This window comes from Artemia sp. Qi Xiang Cuo, chromosome 14 (genome assembly GCF_049724085.1).
Source record: "Artemia sp. Qi Xiang Cuo chromosome 14, ASM4972408v1, whole genome shotgun sequence".
NCBI lineage: Eukaryota > Metazoa > Arthropoda > Branchiopoda > Anostraca > Artemiidae > Artemia > Artemia sp. Qi Xiang Cuo.
In genome coordinates this window covers 8,831,905-8,847,742 of record NC_142807.1, presented here as the reverse complement: position 1 = coordinate 8,847,742, position 15,838 = coordinate 8,831,905, and the positions used below count along the sequence as shown (strand labels likewise).

At 35.8% G+C, this 15,838-nt stretch overlaps 2 protein-coding genes across 2 annotated transcripts in view; one reads left to right on the top strand and one right to left on the bottom strand.

The window, feature by feature from the left end:
* LOC148944092 (nuclear envelope phosphatase-regulatory subunit 1-like) overlaps nucleotides 1–5,169 on the bottom strand; it is a 117,407-nt gene extending 112,238 nt beyond the window's left edge. Inside the window, exon 1 of the mRNA XM_089100634.1 lies at nucleotides 5,111–5,169. Within this exon, the coding sequence (XP_088956760.1) occupies nucleotides 5,111–5,147 (37 nt within the window). The 5' untranslated portion in view covers nucleotides 5,148–5,169. The remainder of the gene's footprint in view (nucleotides 1–5,110) is intronic.
* The window catches only part of LOC148944091 (serine/threonine-protein kinase NIM1-like), a 127,331-nt gene that overhangs the window by 16,141 nt on the left and 95,352 nt on the right, over nucleotides 1–15,838 (top strand). The window lies entirely within an intron of this gene.

The window sequence follows — 15,838 nt, the reverse complement described above, 5'->3', positions numbered from 1 at the left end:
AAAAAACTTGAATATCAGGAACTAGAAATTCAGTTAATTGTGTTAGAAAACTTTAACCAAAGCAGATTATACCCAACCTGTTTGGTACGGGGGCGCCCCAGAAGTATAAGGTTCTACCAGAAAAACCTGTTTGGTACGGGGGCGTACGCAAAGTATAAGGTTCTACCAGAAAAACCTGTTTGGTACGGGGGCGTACGCAAATAACACAGGATGGAACATAAAGTCGTAGAAATGGTACCTTCTTCTCTACTAACGCCGGCTCCCATTTTACATGTTTAGCAGGAAGGCATCTTACCAATCAAAAAAAGAAATTTATTAAGGTTTGCAAAAAAAAAAAAAAACGAAGGTTAAAGTGCTAAAAACAGCGAAAATGGAATTTGTGTGTTTCAGCTGGTCAAGTGAAAATTCATACAGTCATTTGTGTATTAACGAATAAGGAAAATACGGGGATTCAGCTTTTAGGAGAAACAACTGCATATGCAGCTTTGCAATTTTTAGTTGTAGCGACCGCCAAATTTAGAAAAAAGAAACGTGATAAAAAATCAGCGAAAAATATGTTAAAAACACATGACACCTAACAGCTTAAGAATATGGAGCTTTCTTTCCAAGTTGGAGTTGTCCTTGGAATCAGCAGATTGTTAGTGTTTGAATTTTTACAAACAAAAGGTATTATCAAATTGAACTAAATACTTTTACCTATGTAAAGTCCAGTTTAACCATGGCAATACTGGCAAAAAAACTTCCAAATTTTTAAATAACCATAAAAAAAATCTTAGGAAATCGCGGTTTTTAGGTTTGAATAGACCTAAGATGAGTGCATGGTCCAAAAGATGTTTTTGTTTTAAGACCACTTTAAAGAATCGAGGGAAAACTTTATTGTTAAGGGACATCTTTCTGGATCTACTCAGTCTTATATTTTAAATTAAAGCTTTCTTGTAAGGACACTTTTGGATATTTTCTGTGAGAAGATAAACAAAAGATAGCTACGCTTTCCTTATCAATCACTTCATATTCAAATGGACATAAAACTAAAAACTAAATAAAAACTAAGTCATGTTTTGTTGTTATTAAATAATAAAAAAACAAGCTTTTTTTTAACTGAAAGTAAGGAACGACGTTAAAACTTAAAACGAACAGAAATTATTCCGTATATGAAATGGGCTGTCCCCTCCTCAACGCCTCACTCTTTACGCTAAAGTTAATTATTGTTTTAAAAAAATAAAGTTGTGAGAAAGTCAAACTTTAGCGTAAAGAGTGAGGTGTTGAGGAGGGGAACAGCCCCTTTCATATACGGAATGAATTTCTGTTTGTTTTAAGTTTTAACGTCGTTCCTTACTTTCAGTTAAAAAAAACTTGTTTTTTTTATTTAATTTTTAAACGTTTTGAATTAATGCAGGTTTTGATTTTGGCTCACCGTACATGAATAATAAAAACAAAATTTGCATATTAATTTTGCTTTTATTTGGTTAAATGGCTGTCTCGAAACTTGTTTAATTTTATTTACGAATGTTTTTATTAGTAATAAATATACGTAACTTACGAATTAACTCACGAGTAACAAAATTCTATATTCATATATTTTTAATACGTATATTAGGGAGTTTGCCCCCTAGTCAATACCTTGCTCTTTAAGCTAAAGTTCCAATTCCTTAAAAATGACCGCTGAATCACAAAGGCCGTTAATTAGAATAAATAGCTCTTATGAAAGTACTAAAAAAAATTTGGCTTAAAGAGCGAGGTATTGACTAGGGGGTGAACCCAATCATATAGGTAATATTTTCTGTTGGTTTTAATTTTTTATGTTGCTGCTTACTTTCAGTTGAAAAACTTTTTATTATTTAATTTCTGATCTTTTTTTAAATAATGCTGAGAAATCCGGCGTCCCCTTCATAGCAATCTCTCTTCCCCCATGAAAACTTCCTTCATGAAAAGATCCTCCCACATAAACTCCGACCCCCCACCCCCCCCCCCCCCACCTCACTACCAGAAAAAATCCTCCCTGAAAACGTCTGTATACTTCCCATTAACCAATACTATATGTTAAAATTGGGTAAAGTTCATAACTTTCAGCCCTCCCGCCGAGGACTTCAAGGTATTAAGTCATCCTAAAGGACATAGTTATCATATTTTCGACCATGCTGAACAAAATGGCTCTCTCAAAATTTTGATCGGGTGACTTTGAGAAAAAATGAGCGTGGGAGGGGGCCTAGTTGCCTTCCACTTTTTGTGGTCACTTATTAAGGGCACTAGAACTTATAATTTCTGTTTGAATGAGCCCTCCCAGGATATTCTAGGACGACTGGGTCAATACGATCACCCCTGGAAAAAAAAACTAATAAACATGCATCCGTGATCTTTCCTCGGGCAAGCAGAATTCTACATTTTTTTAGATAGGTGCTTGAAGCCTCTGCAGTAGGGTTCTCTGATACGCTGAATATGATGGTGTGATTTTCATTAAGGTTCTATAATTTTTAGGGGGTCTTTCCCCCATTTTTCGAAAATCAGCCAAATTTTCTCAGGTGCGTAACTTTTGTACTAAACTTGATGAAACTTATATATTTGAAATCAGCATTAAAATCTGATTCTTTTGATGTATCTATTGCTATCAAAATCCCGTTTTCTAGAGTTTCGGTTACCATTGAGCCGGGTCGCTCCTAACTTACAGTTCGTTACCACGAACTGTTTGATCAATGCTTTAGTGAAAGCTTATTCGAGTCTTATCAGTTAGTATTTACAAAAACAAGATATAGAAAAATTTTTTTTTGGCTTCTTCAGAGACGGGAAAACTACACTTCTGGATTATTTTTAACGGGCTCATTTCCACGGTCCAGAAAAAAACTGTTAGCTAACGATTTTTTGTAACAATTACGTTTACACCGTACAAAAAGAACTTTTAACAAGCATTGTTTGGAAATCAAACAGTTCGTTGTAACGAACTGTGTGTAAGCAGCTACTTGATTCAATAGTAACCGAAACTAAAAAAAAGGAATTTTGATATCAACATATAACATCCAAAGAATCGACTTATTATGCTGATTCCAAATATATACGATTCATTAGATTTATTGTTACCAATAAAAGCCACGAGCCTGTTAAAATTTGCCCAATTTTTAAACAGGGTGAAAAATCCCGTCAAAGTCAAGGAATCTTAGTGAAAATGACACCATCAGATTCAGCGTATCCGGGAACCGTTCTGTAGAAGTTTCAAGCTCCCATATGCAATAATGTGGAATTTTGTATTTTTTAACCAGGAAAAAAATTTGCCCCGGTTACGTATTTATTTGTTTTTTTTTTCCCAGAGGTGATCGCACCGAACCAAGAGTCCTACAATATCGGAAAAGGACTTATTTGAACTGAAATTAAAAGTTCTAGTGCCCCTTATAAGCGACCAAAAAGATTGGAGGGCAGCGAGGCTCCCTTCCACGCCCTTTTATCCCCCCAAATCATCCGATCAAAATTATGAGATAGGCATTTTGTTCAGCATTGTTGAAACGTCCCAATATTATGCCTTTTGAGATATACCCCCCCCCCCCAGCCTCTGGAATGGGTCTTTAAGTTAAAAAAATTTGCCAATTGTTACATATGTTACGTACAATTACGTTACGTAATTGATTACAATTGTTTGGGAAGTATACGGGTACTTTTGGGGGGGGGCGGGGACTTAGCGCTTGAGGTGGGTTTCCTTGGGGATGACTTTCTGTATGGATGGAAATTTTTGGGTACAAAATCTCCAGCCAGAATTCTAGACTGGGGAGTGAGTGGGGTTTGAGAGAATTGCTATACGAAAATCTTTTTGTTTGTCTTAGTATCTCTTTGCCTACTCAATTTTGCATGTGGAGATGTTCTGGAGGAATTTTCCGGGGGAAATTTTCAGCGGGGTTGTATATCCGGGTAACAATTCCCACGAAAGAGGGGATTTTCGGAGTAGTCAGAAAAACGAATAGAACTTAGAAAAGCTATATCTTCTGCAAGAAATTTTATGGAGGGGGAGGGTGGAAATTATCAGCGAAGATGAAATTATCCGGAAGGAATTTTACAGAGGGGGTAGTTGTATTTTACATAGGAGGAACTTTACACGGAGCAGTTTCCCGAGAGGGGAGGAAATTTTTCATGGAGAGTGAGCCAGATTTACCGGCATTATTTGAAAAACAATCAAAAACTAAATAAAACAACAAGTTTTTTCAACTGAAAGTAAGATGCAACATTTAAACTCAAAACGAACAGAAACTATTGCTTATTGGAAGGGAGTACCCCCTTCCTCGATACCTTGCTCTTTACGCTAAACTTTGACTGCTTGTCCCAATTGTTTAAGAATGACTCCTGAAACACAAAGGATGTTTAATTAGAATAGGAAGCTTTCTAAAAGTGCTAAAAACTTTAGCGTGAAGAGTAAGGCATTGAGGAGGGGTCACCCTTAACCTTTCTTCGAAAAAACTTTGGATATTATTTTTTTATAAATTAAATTCACAAAGGAAGAACTAATCCATCAGTTAAATAAAGCAAAGTAGTCTTCCCTTTCGTAAAAGGCACGATGCATACACAGGAAAAAATCAACAAACGCATAACTAGATGTATAGCTCACTCGCACACATCACAAAGGGGTCTCCAGGCCTGTTTTTTCCAGCCACCAAATATTAATATTTTCAGAATATTGCCTACAGGTTTTGCCTTAAGTATTAGCGTATAGGGAACGCTCCCCCTACAGCCTACAGATTTTGAGCATTTTACCGACTTTTCCTTGTGTGTTCCCCGTAATTCGCCTGTATTTCGTTTTTTACCCACCCCTGGATTTGAGCCCCCATCGCCAAAAGGCATGTGTACATGCCTAGCCTCTCTAAACACCTAACGTTACTAAGACTAAAGCGCCTAATGCCCGTCAGAATAGGACCAGTATTACTGCTCCTACTAAGTTACTAAGACTAAAGCGCCTATTGCCCGTCAGAATAGGACCAGTATTTCACTTTTAAGACAGCAAGCTTGAGGCTGAAAGTAAGAAAGGAAAGCTCGGTTATTAGAGAAGTATTCATCACGTTGATTGAATATGTTTACCATGTAATTTTACTGTTTTGTTTTTATCTGTTGTCAGAAAAAACGGCCACAATTCTCTTACCATCCAGTTCATATCCAGTCTGGGCTATGTTCCTCATTCTTCATCTCAATAACAAACTAAATCATCTTTTGTTTTTATCAATGCATCGTTAAAAATTTATTTTAATCTTATCAGTCAATATTTACAAAAAAAAGAGGAAACAATTTTTGACTTCTTAGGAGATAATATACCAACAGCAAATTGGATTATATTTACATTCAATTCCTTTTACGATAAATATTCAAATAGTCGTTATATCTGAGGCCTCAGAGGACACGCTGTGATTTTTGTAGCACTATTTAATGTTCTGCAAAATCTACACTGGTATAGTCATGGCTCCAGTCACTGGTGGATCCAGGGGAGGGGTGAGGGGGACGCCCCCCCCCACCCTAACGTAGTCTAGAGTAGTGTAATTTACTTAAATTAACGCACGTTTGCGTTAATTAAACTTGCTCCTAAGGCAAGTTTATCGGATCAACCTATTTTGCGCTTCCCCCTAAAAAAATCCTGGATCCGCCCCTGGTTCCAGTGTCGCGTTTTCCAAAAGTTGGAAAACGCGTTTTCACAGTGATCCAAAGCTGCAATTTGAAGCTGATTTAGGAATGTTAAGTGTTATTTTGATGAATCTCAACAGTAGGGCCTAATAGCCTATTACGAATAAAACTTGCGAGAATTTCGAAAAAAAGCTTGAAACCCCTCAAAATGGCGTAAAATCAAAATGAAAACAGCACCGTTGCAATCATTATGGTGAAAAAATATTATACAGGAGAAATAATGTCCAACACCTTCAGCAACCAGGAGAATCACTTTTTTGCAAGAGAAGCACGGAGGCGTCTCCTTGTTTTCCTCCAGGGGTGATCGTATCGAGCCAGTGGTCGTAGAATGTTGGGCGAGAGCTTACTTAAAAAGAAATTACAATCTCCAGTCCTGTTGTTGAGAAGGAAAGGTACACTGCCCCAGCGAAGTGGTGTTTTCTACCGTTTCATACCATGAAAGATCACTTTTTCTCCTAGGGTAAAATGTTGGGGAATGCAAATTCTAAGATGACTAGTAGATTTGGCATGATCTAAGATCCTCAAAGAGGGGAACCCTATGGGGTTCCCAACCCCATTTTGAAAAAATGCTTTAAAGTCTGATGTGAATGCTGTAGTAGATTCCATATTTATTCACAAATTGGCAGCTGATACTGACACGAATGTTGCAGTGATTACCAAGGTTTTTGGATAAATCCTCAGCAGACGACCTTCCTAAGTAATAGAAAAAAAAACCTGGCAAAACAAAATGGCTTTTTCTTCTATTTTGTGCCATAAAACATATTTTTTTTTGCCCAAGAGGGGAAGATGCCAGAAAATACAAATTCTAAGATAACCCAAAAAATTTCATAGCCTAAAATTCTCAGACGAAATAAATAAGAGTTTCAAATAGGGACACGTCCTTTTATTAGACAGTGAAACAAAAATGTAAAACAAAGGCTCTAAGTATTTCGATGGCACAGTTGGTCATCATTATCAGTAGAGTTACTAACATGTCAAAATTAAAACAACATATATTTATGCTAAACAAAATAGTCACTTCAGGCTCGAAGCAAGTTACCGGTCCATTGACTTAAGAAGCTCACTAACTGTTCTTGGATTCAGTAATACTGCGTTGAACATTATTCTAATTAAAAATAAAATAATGCTGAATTTATATATGCAAAGTTTATCATCTTGTTCTTCCAATATGAAATGAAATGTTGCTCTATTAATGAAATGAAATACAGCAAAATTTCATTTCATTCCATTTTAAATTTGAGATTATTCATTTAATGTCAGTTAAGTTTTATTGATAGTTTAAATTCTACTCGTTGCAGGATTTATTAGTTCATCTATATCAGTATCTACCAGTTTGATGTGGTTACTTATTCTGATTTCTGTCTATTTTGGGTTTTACTTATTCATTGAAAGTAATTTCTGGTTGTCTTAAGTTTAAACTTTTATAGAACATTATTTCTGCTCGTCTTAGGTTTCAATATTGCTCATTACTTTTCTTTGAAGAACTTCTTTATCGGAAAGAGTTTTTTTTTAATTTCCTGCCATATACTTATACTTGTTACTGGTAATTCTAGTAATTTTAATTCAGTCCTAAAACCGAAGCTTCTTATTTGGGTTTGAAATTTTCAGCGAAGCGTATTTGTTTATTGTGGATGGCTGAACAGCTTTATTATGTAGAACCTGAACAGCTTTCCGACACATATATTCATATTCTTTAATCTTACGAATTTACGGTGTTAAAATAATTTCAAATTATTACTAATGTTTCTGGAATTAGACTAAAACTATATGAATCAATAATGACTGGATAATTGGCTAATAATATCGTCTACCTTAACTAATTTCCTTTTACCTTTGATATTCAAAATATCTAGCCCCAGAAGATGCGCAAGGGCCCTTCAGCTCCAGCGGTCGTCTAAAATCGGATCTTCTTCACATTTCTATTTAGTCACCCCGCTAGAATCACCCTCCCCTCCCAAAAAATTAGTTTGTATGTGCCTTTTTGAGCCTCTCGCACTTGACAAAATCACTAATTTTGTAGTGGTGATAAATTTGCGGCAATAGCTGCAGCCTAGATAACAGCGATCTGGGGCCCCTAGAGAGAGAAATGTAAGGATTTAGACGTGGAAAAGTATTTAGAACCCAGTGACAAATGTTTCTGTGCCGAATAAAATTTGTGATAATTTGCGAGTAGATCATACTCTTAAATTTACATAGTGGTAATGAGGGGGGGGGGCTGAATAAAAAAATTACCATTAAGTTTGGTACATTTGAAAGCTACCTAGAAGATTTGGGAATGAAACTGTTTCCCATCAAACAACTTCTATCAAAAAGTTTATTTAATGAGTCTTTTGGGGAACAAGGCAGTATTTAGAGGAGGGTTTGACCCCCCCCCCGCGCCAAAACAAATTTGTCAGGCTCTTAAAAACGTAAAAAAATGCATATAAACAAATTTTAAGGTGTTTTTAAAGTTTTTTTTTGTTAAACCACCACCTCCCAACCCACAACAGTCTCCTCAAAAAAATTTTGGATGCACCCTTTAGTCTTAAACCTAACTAATATATAAAAAGTGAGGAAGACTGGTAATTAAAAATATAGTAATTAAGGATGTCTTTTTTTGCTTGGTTGTTGAACTTTGGTAATTATGTTATACAAATAATTAACTACCACTAAGCGTCTCCAGCGTACTTATTAGAAACTTTGTTTAGGTCTTTCAAGCCCATTCGTATATAGTAAGGGATAACTACGTTGCCTCTCATTTACTAATTAGCGACAAAAAATAACTAATACTTGCGTATGAATAAAAAAGATAAATCGGAATCATTCTGAGTATTGTTTTTAAACTATATCAGTATTTTAGTGTTTTTTTTTTTCATTTTCTAATGGACTTGAAACAATGAACATGATGCAGTTTTTCGTGTAAAATTTTTAAGATGGAGTATTTTATTTATTTATTTAAGCATTGAAATTTTTAAACATCACAGAAAGGATTGTCTCCAAATTCAGGTTTACGTAAAAGAAAGAACAAAAAAGTAACATAAATAGTAAACCAACAGAAAGAAAAACCTCAATGAAAATAAAAACAACAAAAAACGAGACTGCGGCCAGTGGAGAGAAAAGACGAAAAATGTAAAACAACGCGGATATTTCGCCTGTATCAAAACAAGGCGTCTTCAGCATATCAGAAACACAAGAAGAACAAGATAAAAAACCGAACTAAAACTAAAAACAAATAAAACCACCATAAAAAATAAATTAAAAAAATTATGTAAGTGGATTAGTTTGCGCCAATTGTATATTTTTTTGGTGGTGGTTTTATTTATTTTTAGTTTTAGTTTGGTTTTTTATCTTGTTCTTCTTGTGTTTCTCTCGTGCTAAAGACGCTTTGTTTTGATAGAGGTGAAATATCCGCGTTGTTTTACATTTTTCGTCTTTTCTCTCCGCTGGCCGCAGTCTCGTTTTTGTTCCATTGGTATTTTCAACCCTGTTGGTTTTTTTGTCATTGTTGCCCAGTTCGGCTTAAGATCTTTCAAACAGACACAGCGTTTATAAGACGGGGAGAGGGGCTAATAAGTTTGACACTGGCAATTGCATGTCTTTTTATTTAACGATTGTCTGTCAAAACACTCAAACTGAGAGAGAGAGAGACAGAGAGAGGAATAAAGAAATTTATTTATCAAACAGACCTCTCACGTGAAAATTTATACAGATTTGTTTGTGGCAGGACTCAATATTTTACTCACTTACTATATATATATTGGAAAAAAAACAAACAAAACATTTCGACTTTTTAATAGTCGAAAGTAATTGGAGGGCAACTAGCCCCCCCCACGCCCATCATTCCCCCAAATACATCCAATCAAAATTTAGAGATAGCCATTTTGTTCAGCGTAGTTGATTTCCAGATAGAAAATATCTTTTTGAGGAGGACACTCCCCTACAAGCCTCGCGGCAAGGGTTTTAAGTTATGCCCTGGGGGCATATAAGGGTTTTATAGAAGGCGTTGTCGTAGAAACTTCAAAAAAGGCTCATTCGATTGGAAATTCAAACGGCTAGTGCCCTTTTTAATAGTCGAAAGTGATTGAAGGGCATCTAGCCCCCCCCCCACGCACATCATTCCCCCAAACGCATCCACTCAAAATTTTAAGATAGCCATTTTGTTCAGCGTAGTTGATTTCCAGAGAGAAAATATCTTTTTGAGGAGGACACTCCCCCACAACCCTCGGGGCAAGGGTTTTAAGTTATGCCCTGGGGGCATATAAGATTTTTATAGAAGGTGTTGTCGTAGAATCTTCAAAAAAGGCTCATTTGATTGGAAATTCAAAAGGTTAGTGCCCTTTTTAATAGTCGAAAGTGATTGGAGGGTAACTAGCCTCCCCCCCAAGCCCGTCATTCTCCCAAATACATCCAATCAAAATTTTGAGACAGCCATTTTGTTCAGCGTAGTTGATTACCACATAGAAAATATGTTTTTGAGGAGGACAATCCCTCACAAACCTCAGGACAAGGGTTGTAAGTTATGCCCTGGGGACATACAAGGTTTTTGTAGAAGGTATTGTCGTAAAAACTTCAAAAAGGGCTTATCCGATTGGAAATTCTAAGGGCTACTGCACTTTTTAATAGTCAACAGTGATTGGAGGGCAACTAGCCCCCCCCCCCCCCACGCCCATAATTTGCCCAAGCACATTCAATCCAAATTTTGAGATAGCTTTTGTTCAGCGTAGTTGATTCCCAAATAGAAATTTATTTTTGAGGAGGACAATCCCCAACAACCCTCCGGGCAAGCGTTTTAAGTTATGCCCTGGGGGCATATCAGGTTTTTATAGAAGGTGTTGTCGTAGAATCTTCAAAAAAGGATCATTTGATTGTAAATTCAAAGAGTTAGTGCCCTTTTTAATAGTCGAAAGTGATTGGAGGGCAACTAGCCTCCCCCCCACGCCCATCATTCCCCCAAATACATCCTATCAAAATGTTGAGATAGCCATTTTGTTCAGCATAGTTGATTACGAGATAGAAAATATGTTTTTGAGGCGGACACTCCCCCACAACCCTCAGGACAAGGGTTTTAAGTTATGCCCTGGGGGCATATAAGGTTTTTATAGAAGGCGTTGTCGAAGAAACTTCAAAAAAGGCTCATTCGATTAGAAATTCAAAGGGCTAGTTCCATTCTTGATAGTCTAAAGTGATTGGAGGGCAACTAGCCCCCCCACGCCTATCATTCCCCCAAACACATCGAATTCAAATTTTGTGATGACCATTTTGTTCAGCGTAGTTGATTTCCAGATAGAAAATATCTTTTTGAGGAGGACACTCCCCCACAATCCTAGGGGCAAGGGTTTTAAGTTATGCCCTGGGGGCATATAAGGTTTTTATCGAAGGTGTTGTCGAAGGATTGGAAATTCAAAGGGCTAGTACCCTTTTTAATAGTCGAAAGTGACTGGGGGGCAACAAGCCCCCCCCTCCCACGCCCATCATTCGCCCAAACACATCAAATCAAAATTTTGAGATAGCCATTTTGTTCAGCGTAGTTCATTTCCAGATAGAAAATATCTCTTTGAGGAGGACACTCCCCCACAGCCCTCGGGGCAAGGGTTTAAAGTTATGCCCTGGGTGTACATAAGGTTTTTATAGAAGGTGTTGTCGTAGAACTTCAAAAAGGCTCATTCGATTGGAAATTCAAAGGGCTAGTGCCCTTTTTGATAGTCGAAAGTGATTGGAGGGCAACTAGCCTCCCCCCCCACGCCCATCATTCCCCCAAATACATCAAATCAAAATTTTATAATAAGCATTTTGTTCAGTGTAGTTGATTTTCAGATAGAAAATATCTTTTTGAGGTGGACACTCTCCCACAACCCTCGGGGCAAAGGTTTTAAGTTATGCCCTGGGGGCATATATGGTTTTTATAGAAGGCGTCGTCGTAGAAACTTCAAAAAAGGCTCGTTCAATTGGACATTCAAAGGGTTAGTACCTTTTTTAATAGTCGAAAGTGATTGGAGGGCACCTAGCCCCCCCCCCCACGCCCATCATTCCCCCATACACATCCACTAAAAATTTTGAGATAGCCATTTTGTCAGCTTAGTTGATTTACAGATAGAAAATATGTTTTTGAGGAGGATACTCCGCCACATCTCTCAGGGCAAGGGTTTAAGTTATGCCCTTGGGGCATATAAGGTTTTTTATAGAAGACGTTGTCATAGGAACTTCAGAAAAGGGCTCATTCGATTTGAAATTCAAAGGGCTAGTGCCCTTTTTAACAGTCGAAAGTGATTAGTAATATTTTTGTTGTTGTTGTTGTTTAGACCAGGGCACTTCGTATCGAAGGAGTTGTCGTGGGAACTTCGAAAGGGGCTCATTTGATTGAAAATAGAAAGGGCTGATGCCCTTTTCAATCGTCGAAAATGATTGGAGGGCTACTAATACCCCTCCCACTCCCACCCTCCCATTTGCCCATTATGTTTAAAAACTAAATGTTGCCTTAAGATTAATTCAAAATGCACTGTGATAATGCTAATTCTCAATAAGGCATCTCAGCAGTATCCCAAGAACGACTGCGGGTATTATGTTCAAAATTTTGAAGCTACTTCTGCTCTTAGAATTTAATCAAATCAAAATATAGTAAGTGCATCAAAGCTATCAAAGAAAGTAAACCGATTTTTTGGCGAATGGTATCAAGTTCCTCATTTCAGGTGAACTAGAGGAGGCATGAAACTATGTTAAACAGTACTATTTGTGTCCAAATTTTTAAAATGGTGTATGTTGTTAAGAATTGCTGAAAATTTTTCTCCAGCATACAAATAGCAGGCCAAACTAAAAGTCTTAAAAAACGAAAAGATTTAAAGTGTTATTTTCTTTTTGCCTGAAAAGACTATGTCAATATAAAACGAACAGAAATTAATTAAAAAGACTTTTTCCCCAAAATAAGTTTTTCAAAGAAAAGTAAAGAACTCCATGAATCAAAAAATGAGCAAAAATAAAATCAAATAATCTACCAAGCTCGAAATTACCACAAATCAGCATCGATAAATAAATGAAACCTAAAACGAACAGAAATTAAAATAAATAACCGAGTCAAACTCAGAACGAGCAGATATTAACATAAGTTGGGCGCAAAGCCCCTATGCCTTCCCAAGGCCAGAACAAAATTTGCACTTTACTGAAAAAACTATAATTATTTTTAATTTTATAACTTTAATAAATCAGATAATTTTAACATTTTGATTACTAAATATCAGTATATGTATATTAAACTGACAATGCACATTCATTTGTATTTTTTTTAGTAAAGTACAAATTTTGTTCTGGCCTTGGGAAGGCATAGGGGTTGCGCCCAACTTATGTTAATTTCTGCTCGTTTTGAGTTTGACTCGGTTATTTATTTTAATTTCTGTTCGTTTTGGATTTTATTTATTTATCGATGCTGATTTGTGGTAGTTTCGAGCTAGGTAGATTATTTGATTTTATTTTTGCTCATTTTTTGTTTAATGAAGTTCTTTAATTTTCTTTGAAAAACTTATTTTGTGGAAAAAGTTTTTTTCAATTAATTTTTAAAAAAGGACACACTCTTGGCCATCCTAGTGCTTTCCGGAAGACAGTTCCATACCGAAACACTCACATGCGAAAATACAAAACTAGACATAGCAGTGTGTTGTCTCTCTTGTGCTAGGTCCGCGGAATTCCTTGTATCATAAGAATGATGCGCAGAATTTGATGCTAATACATCACAAAAATAATCAGGTTCTAGTTTATTTAAACACTGATACACGAAAATACCGGTCTGATAATCTCTCAACTGCCCAACACTTAAAATATTAAAATGGTGATAACAATCCAATGCATGTTCACATTTTTCGAAATCACCGAGCAGGTGCACCACTTCATTCTGCACAATTTGTATCCGTTTAAAATTTACAGCAAAATTACTAGCTCACACAGAACAACCGTATACAATATAAGGATGAATAATTGAATTATACAAAAATTTTCAAAACTGAGACAGTAAAAACATGTTTAAATCTACTAATCAGCCCTAAGCCCCGCGCAACTTTCACCGATACAATTTCACTATGTTTTTTTCCAGTTTAATTTACAATCAATCTGAAAACCAAGATACCTCGTATCAAATATCTGCTTGATCTTCGTACCGTTAAAATTAACTGAAACCGAAAATATTATCAATAACTCCAGTACGACTAAAAATCATGTAATTAGTTTTACTCGCATCACTACTAAAAAACTAAGACTAGTAAAAGCATGCAGGTTATGTAGCACTTTATTTGCTTTTGAAACAACCTCACTCAAAGCCTTTCCAGCAATCGTTATAGCTGTGTCTTCCGCAAAGGATGTTATGGCGGCATCAGGAATGTAGAACCGTACTGTGTCGAAGTAAATTAAATATTAAAGCGGACCGAACACAGAACCTTGCGGTACCCCACATAGTACAGAACGAGGTGAACTGACAATATCCCTCACTACTACACGCATTGACCTAACATAAAAATACGAACGAAACCAGTCAATCCAATTTCCTTGTATCCCTAAATGTTACATCCTATCTAAGAACAGCTCAAGATCAACAGTACCAAAAGCTTTCTTAAAATCAATAAAAATAGTTAAAGGAGTATAGCCGCTCTCGAATACATTGTTTAAAACATCAAGAAGGTGGTGCACTTCATAACTAGTAGAATGAGATTTTCGGAATCCAAATTGCGTATCACATAAAAATCCAAGAGAATTAAGGTAGGAATACAGTTTCTTATGAACAACCTTTTCAAATATTTTTGAGAACAGTGGCCGAATCGACATAGGTCTTCAGTTTGACATTTCTCTTTTGTCGCCACCTTTATGCGAAGGTGTCATTTTTGCTTGTTTTAAAGCATCTGGGAACAGACCTTTTTCCATAGATTAATTAAAAAAACTATCCGAAAAATAAGTTTTTCAAAAAAAAGTAAAGGCCATTTTAAACTTAAGCTCAGGAGATATGAATATCTGTTAAAATTCAAACTAAAAACGACGAGAAATTATTATTAAAGAATAAATGAAACCCAAAACGAACAGAAATTAAATAAACAATCATATCAAAAAACATAAAAAAAGTAATAATATAAATGAATAAATAGATTTTAAAGCGAGTAATGCTTAGATTGAATGTGAAAATCAAGCTTAAAACGAAAAAAAAAAGTTTGCTATTAAAGTATAAATGAAAATTAAAACGAACTGAAATTAAATAAACAATCAATGCGAACATGCATACAATATATATTAATGTAAACGAATAAATAAATCTTAAAACGAGTGAAACTTAAATTGAACATGCAAATCAAGTTTGAATCAAATAAAAATAACTACTAACATGAGTTTGGGTATCGCCTCACCGCATAAGCCTAAAACCTACTGCGTCATCGGCGCCTTGCTGAAAACTATATGAGTCTTGAACCGTCTTGGAAAATATAAACAAAATCAAATTGAATATTGGATATATAATGATATTAATTGTTGAAAGATCCATCAGTTCAAGATTTTTTTCCATTGTAATTTTTATTTTCATTTTCAATGCTGTAAGAACTGGAAAAGAATAAATTTGTAATATAAGAGTAATTCGTTTTCAGTGAAGTGCCAATGGCACAGAAGGCTTTAGGTTTTTCCAGTTAAAGAAGGGGGCAGTATCTAAATTTTTTTTGTAGTGAAACTATATTTGTCTTGACCAATCTTGGAAAGAACTAATAAATTAAACTGAATATTTGATGTATAATGATATTAATTGCTGAAAGCTCATCAGTTTAAAATTTTACTGTAATTTTTATATTTATTTTCAATATTAAGTACAAAAAAAACATTTGTAATATAATTTGTTTTCAGTAAAGCGCCAATGACGCAGTAGGTTTTAGGCTTCCGCAGTGAGGCAATACCCAAAGTCATGTTAGTAGTTATTTTTATTTGATTCAAACTTGATTTGCATATTCAATTTAAGTTTCACTCGTTTTAAGAGGGGCACTTTACGTGGAAGAGGTGGTCGCATAAACTTTGGAACAGGGTTCATTGAATTACAAATTAAAATTTATAGTGTCCTTACACCAGGGACGGATCCAGGAATTTTTTAGGGGGGGCGCAAAATAGGTTGATCCGATAAATCTGCGTTAGGACCAAGTTTAATTAACGCAATCTTGCGTTAATTAAGTAAATTACATTACTTTAGACTATGTTAGGGGGGGGGCCCTCG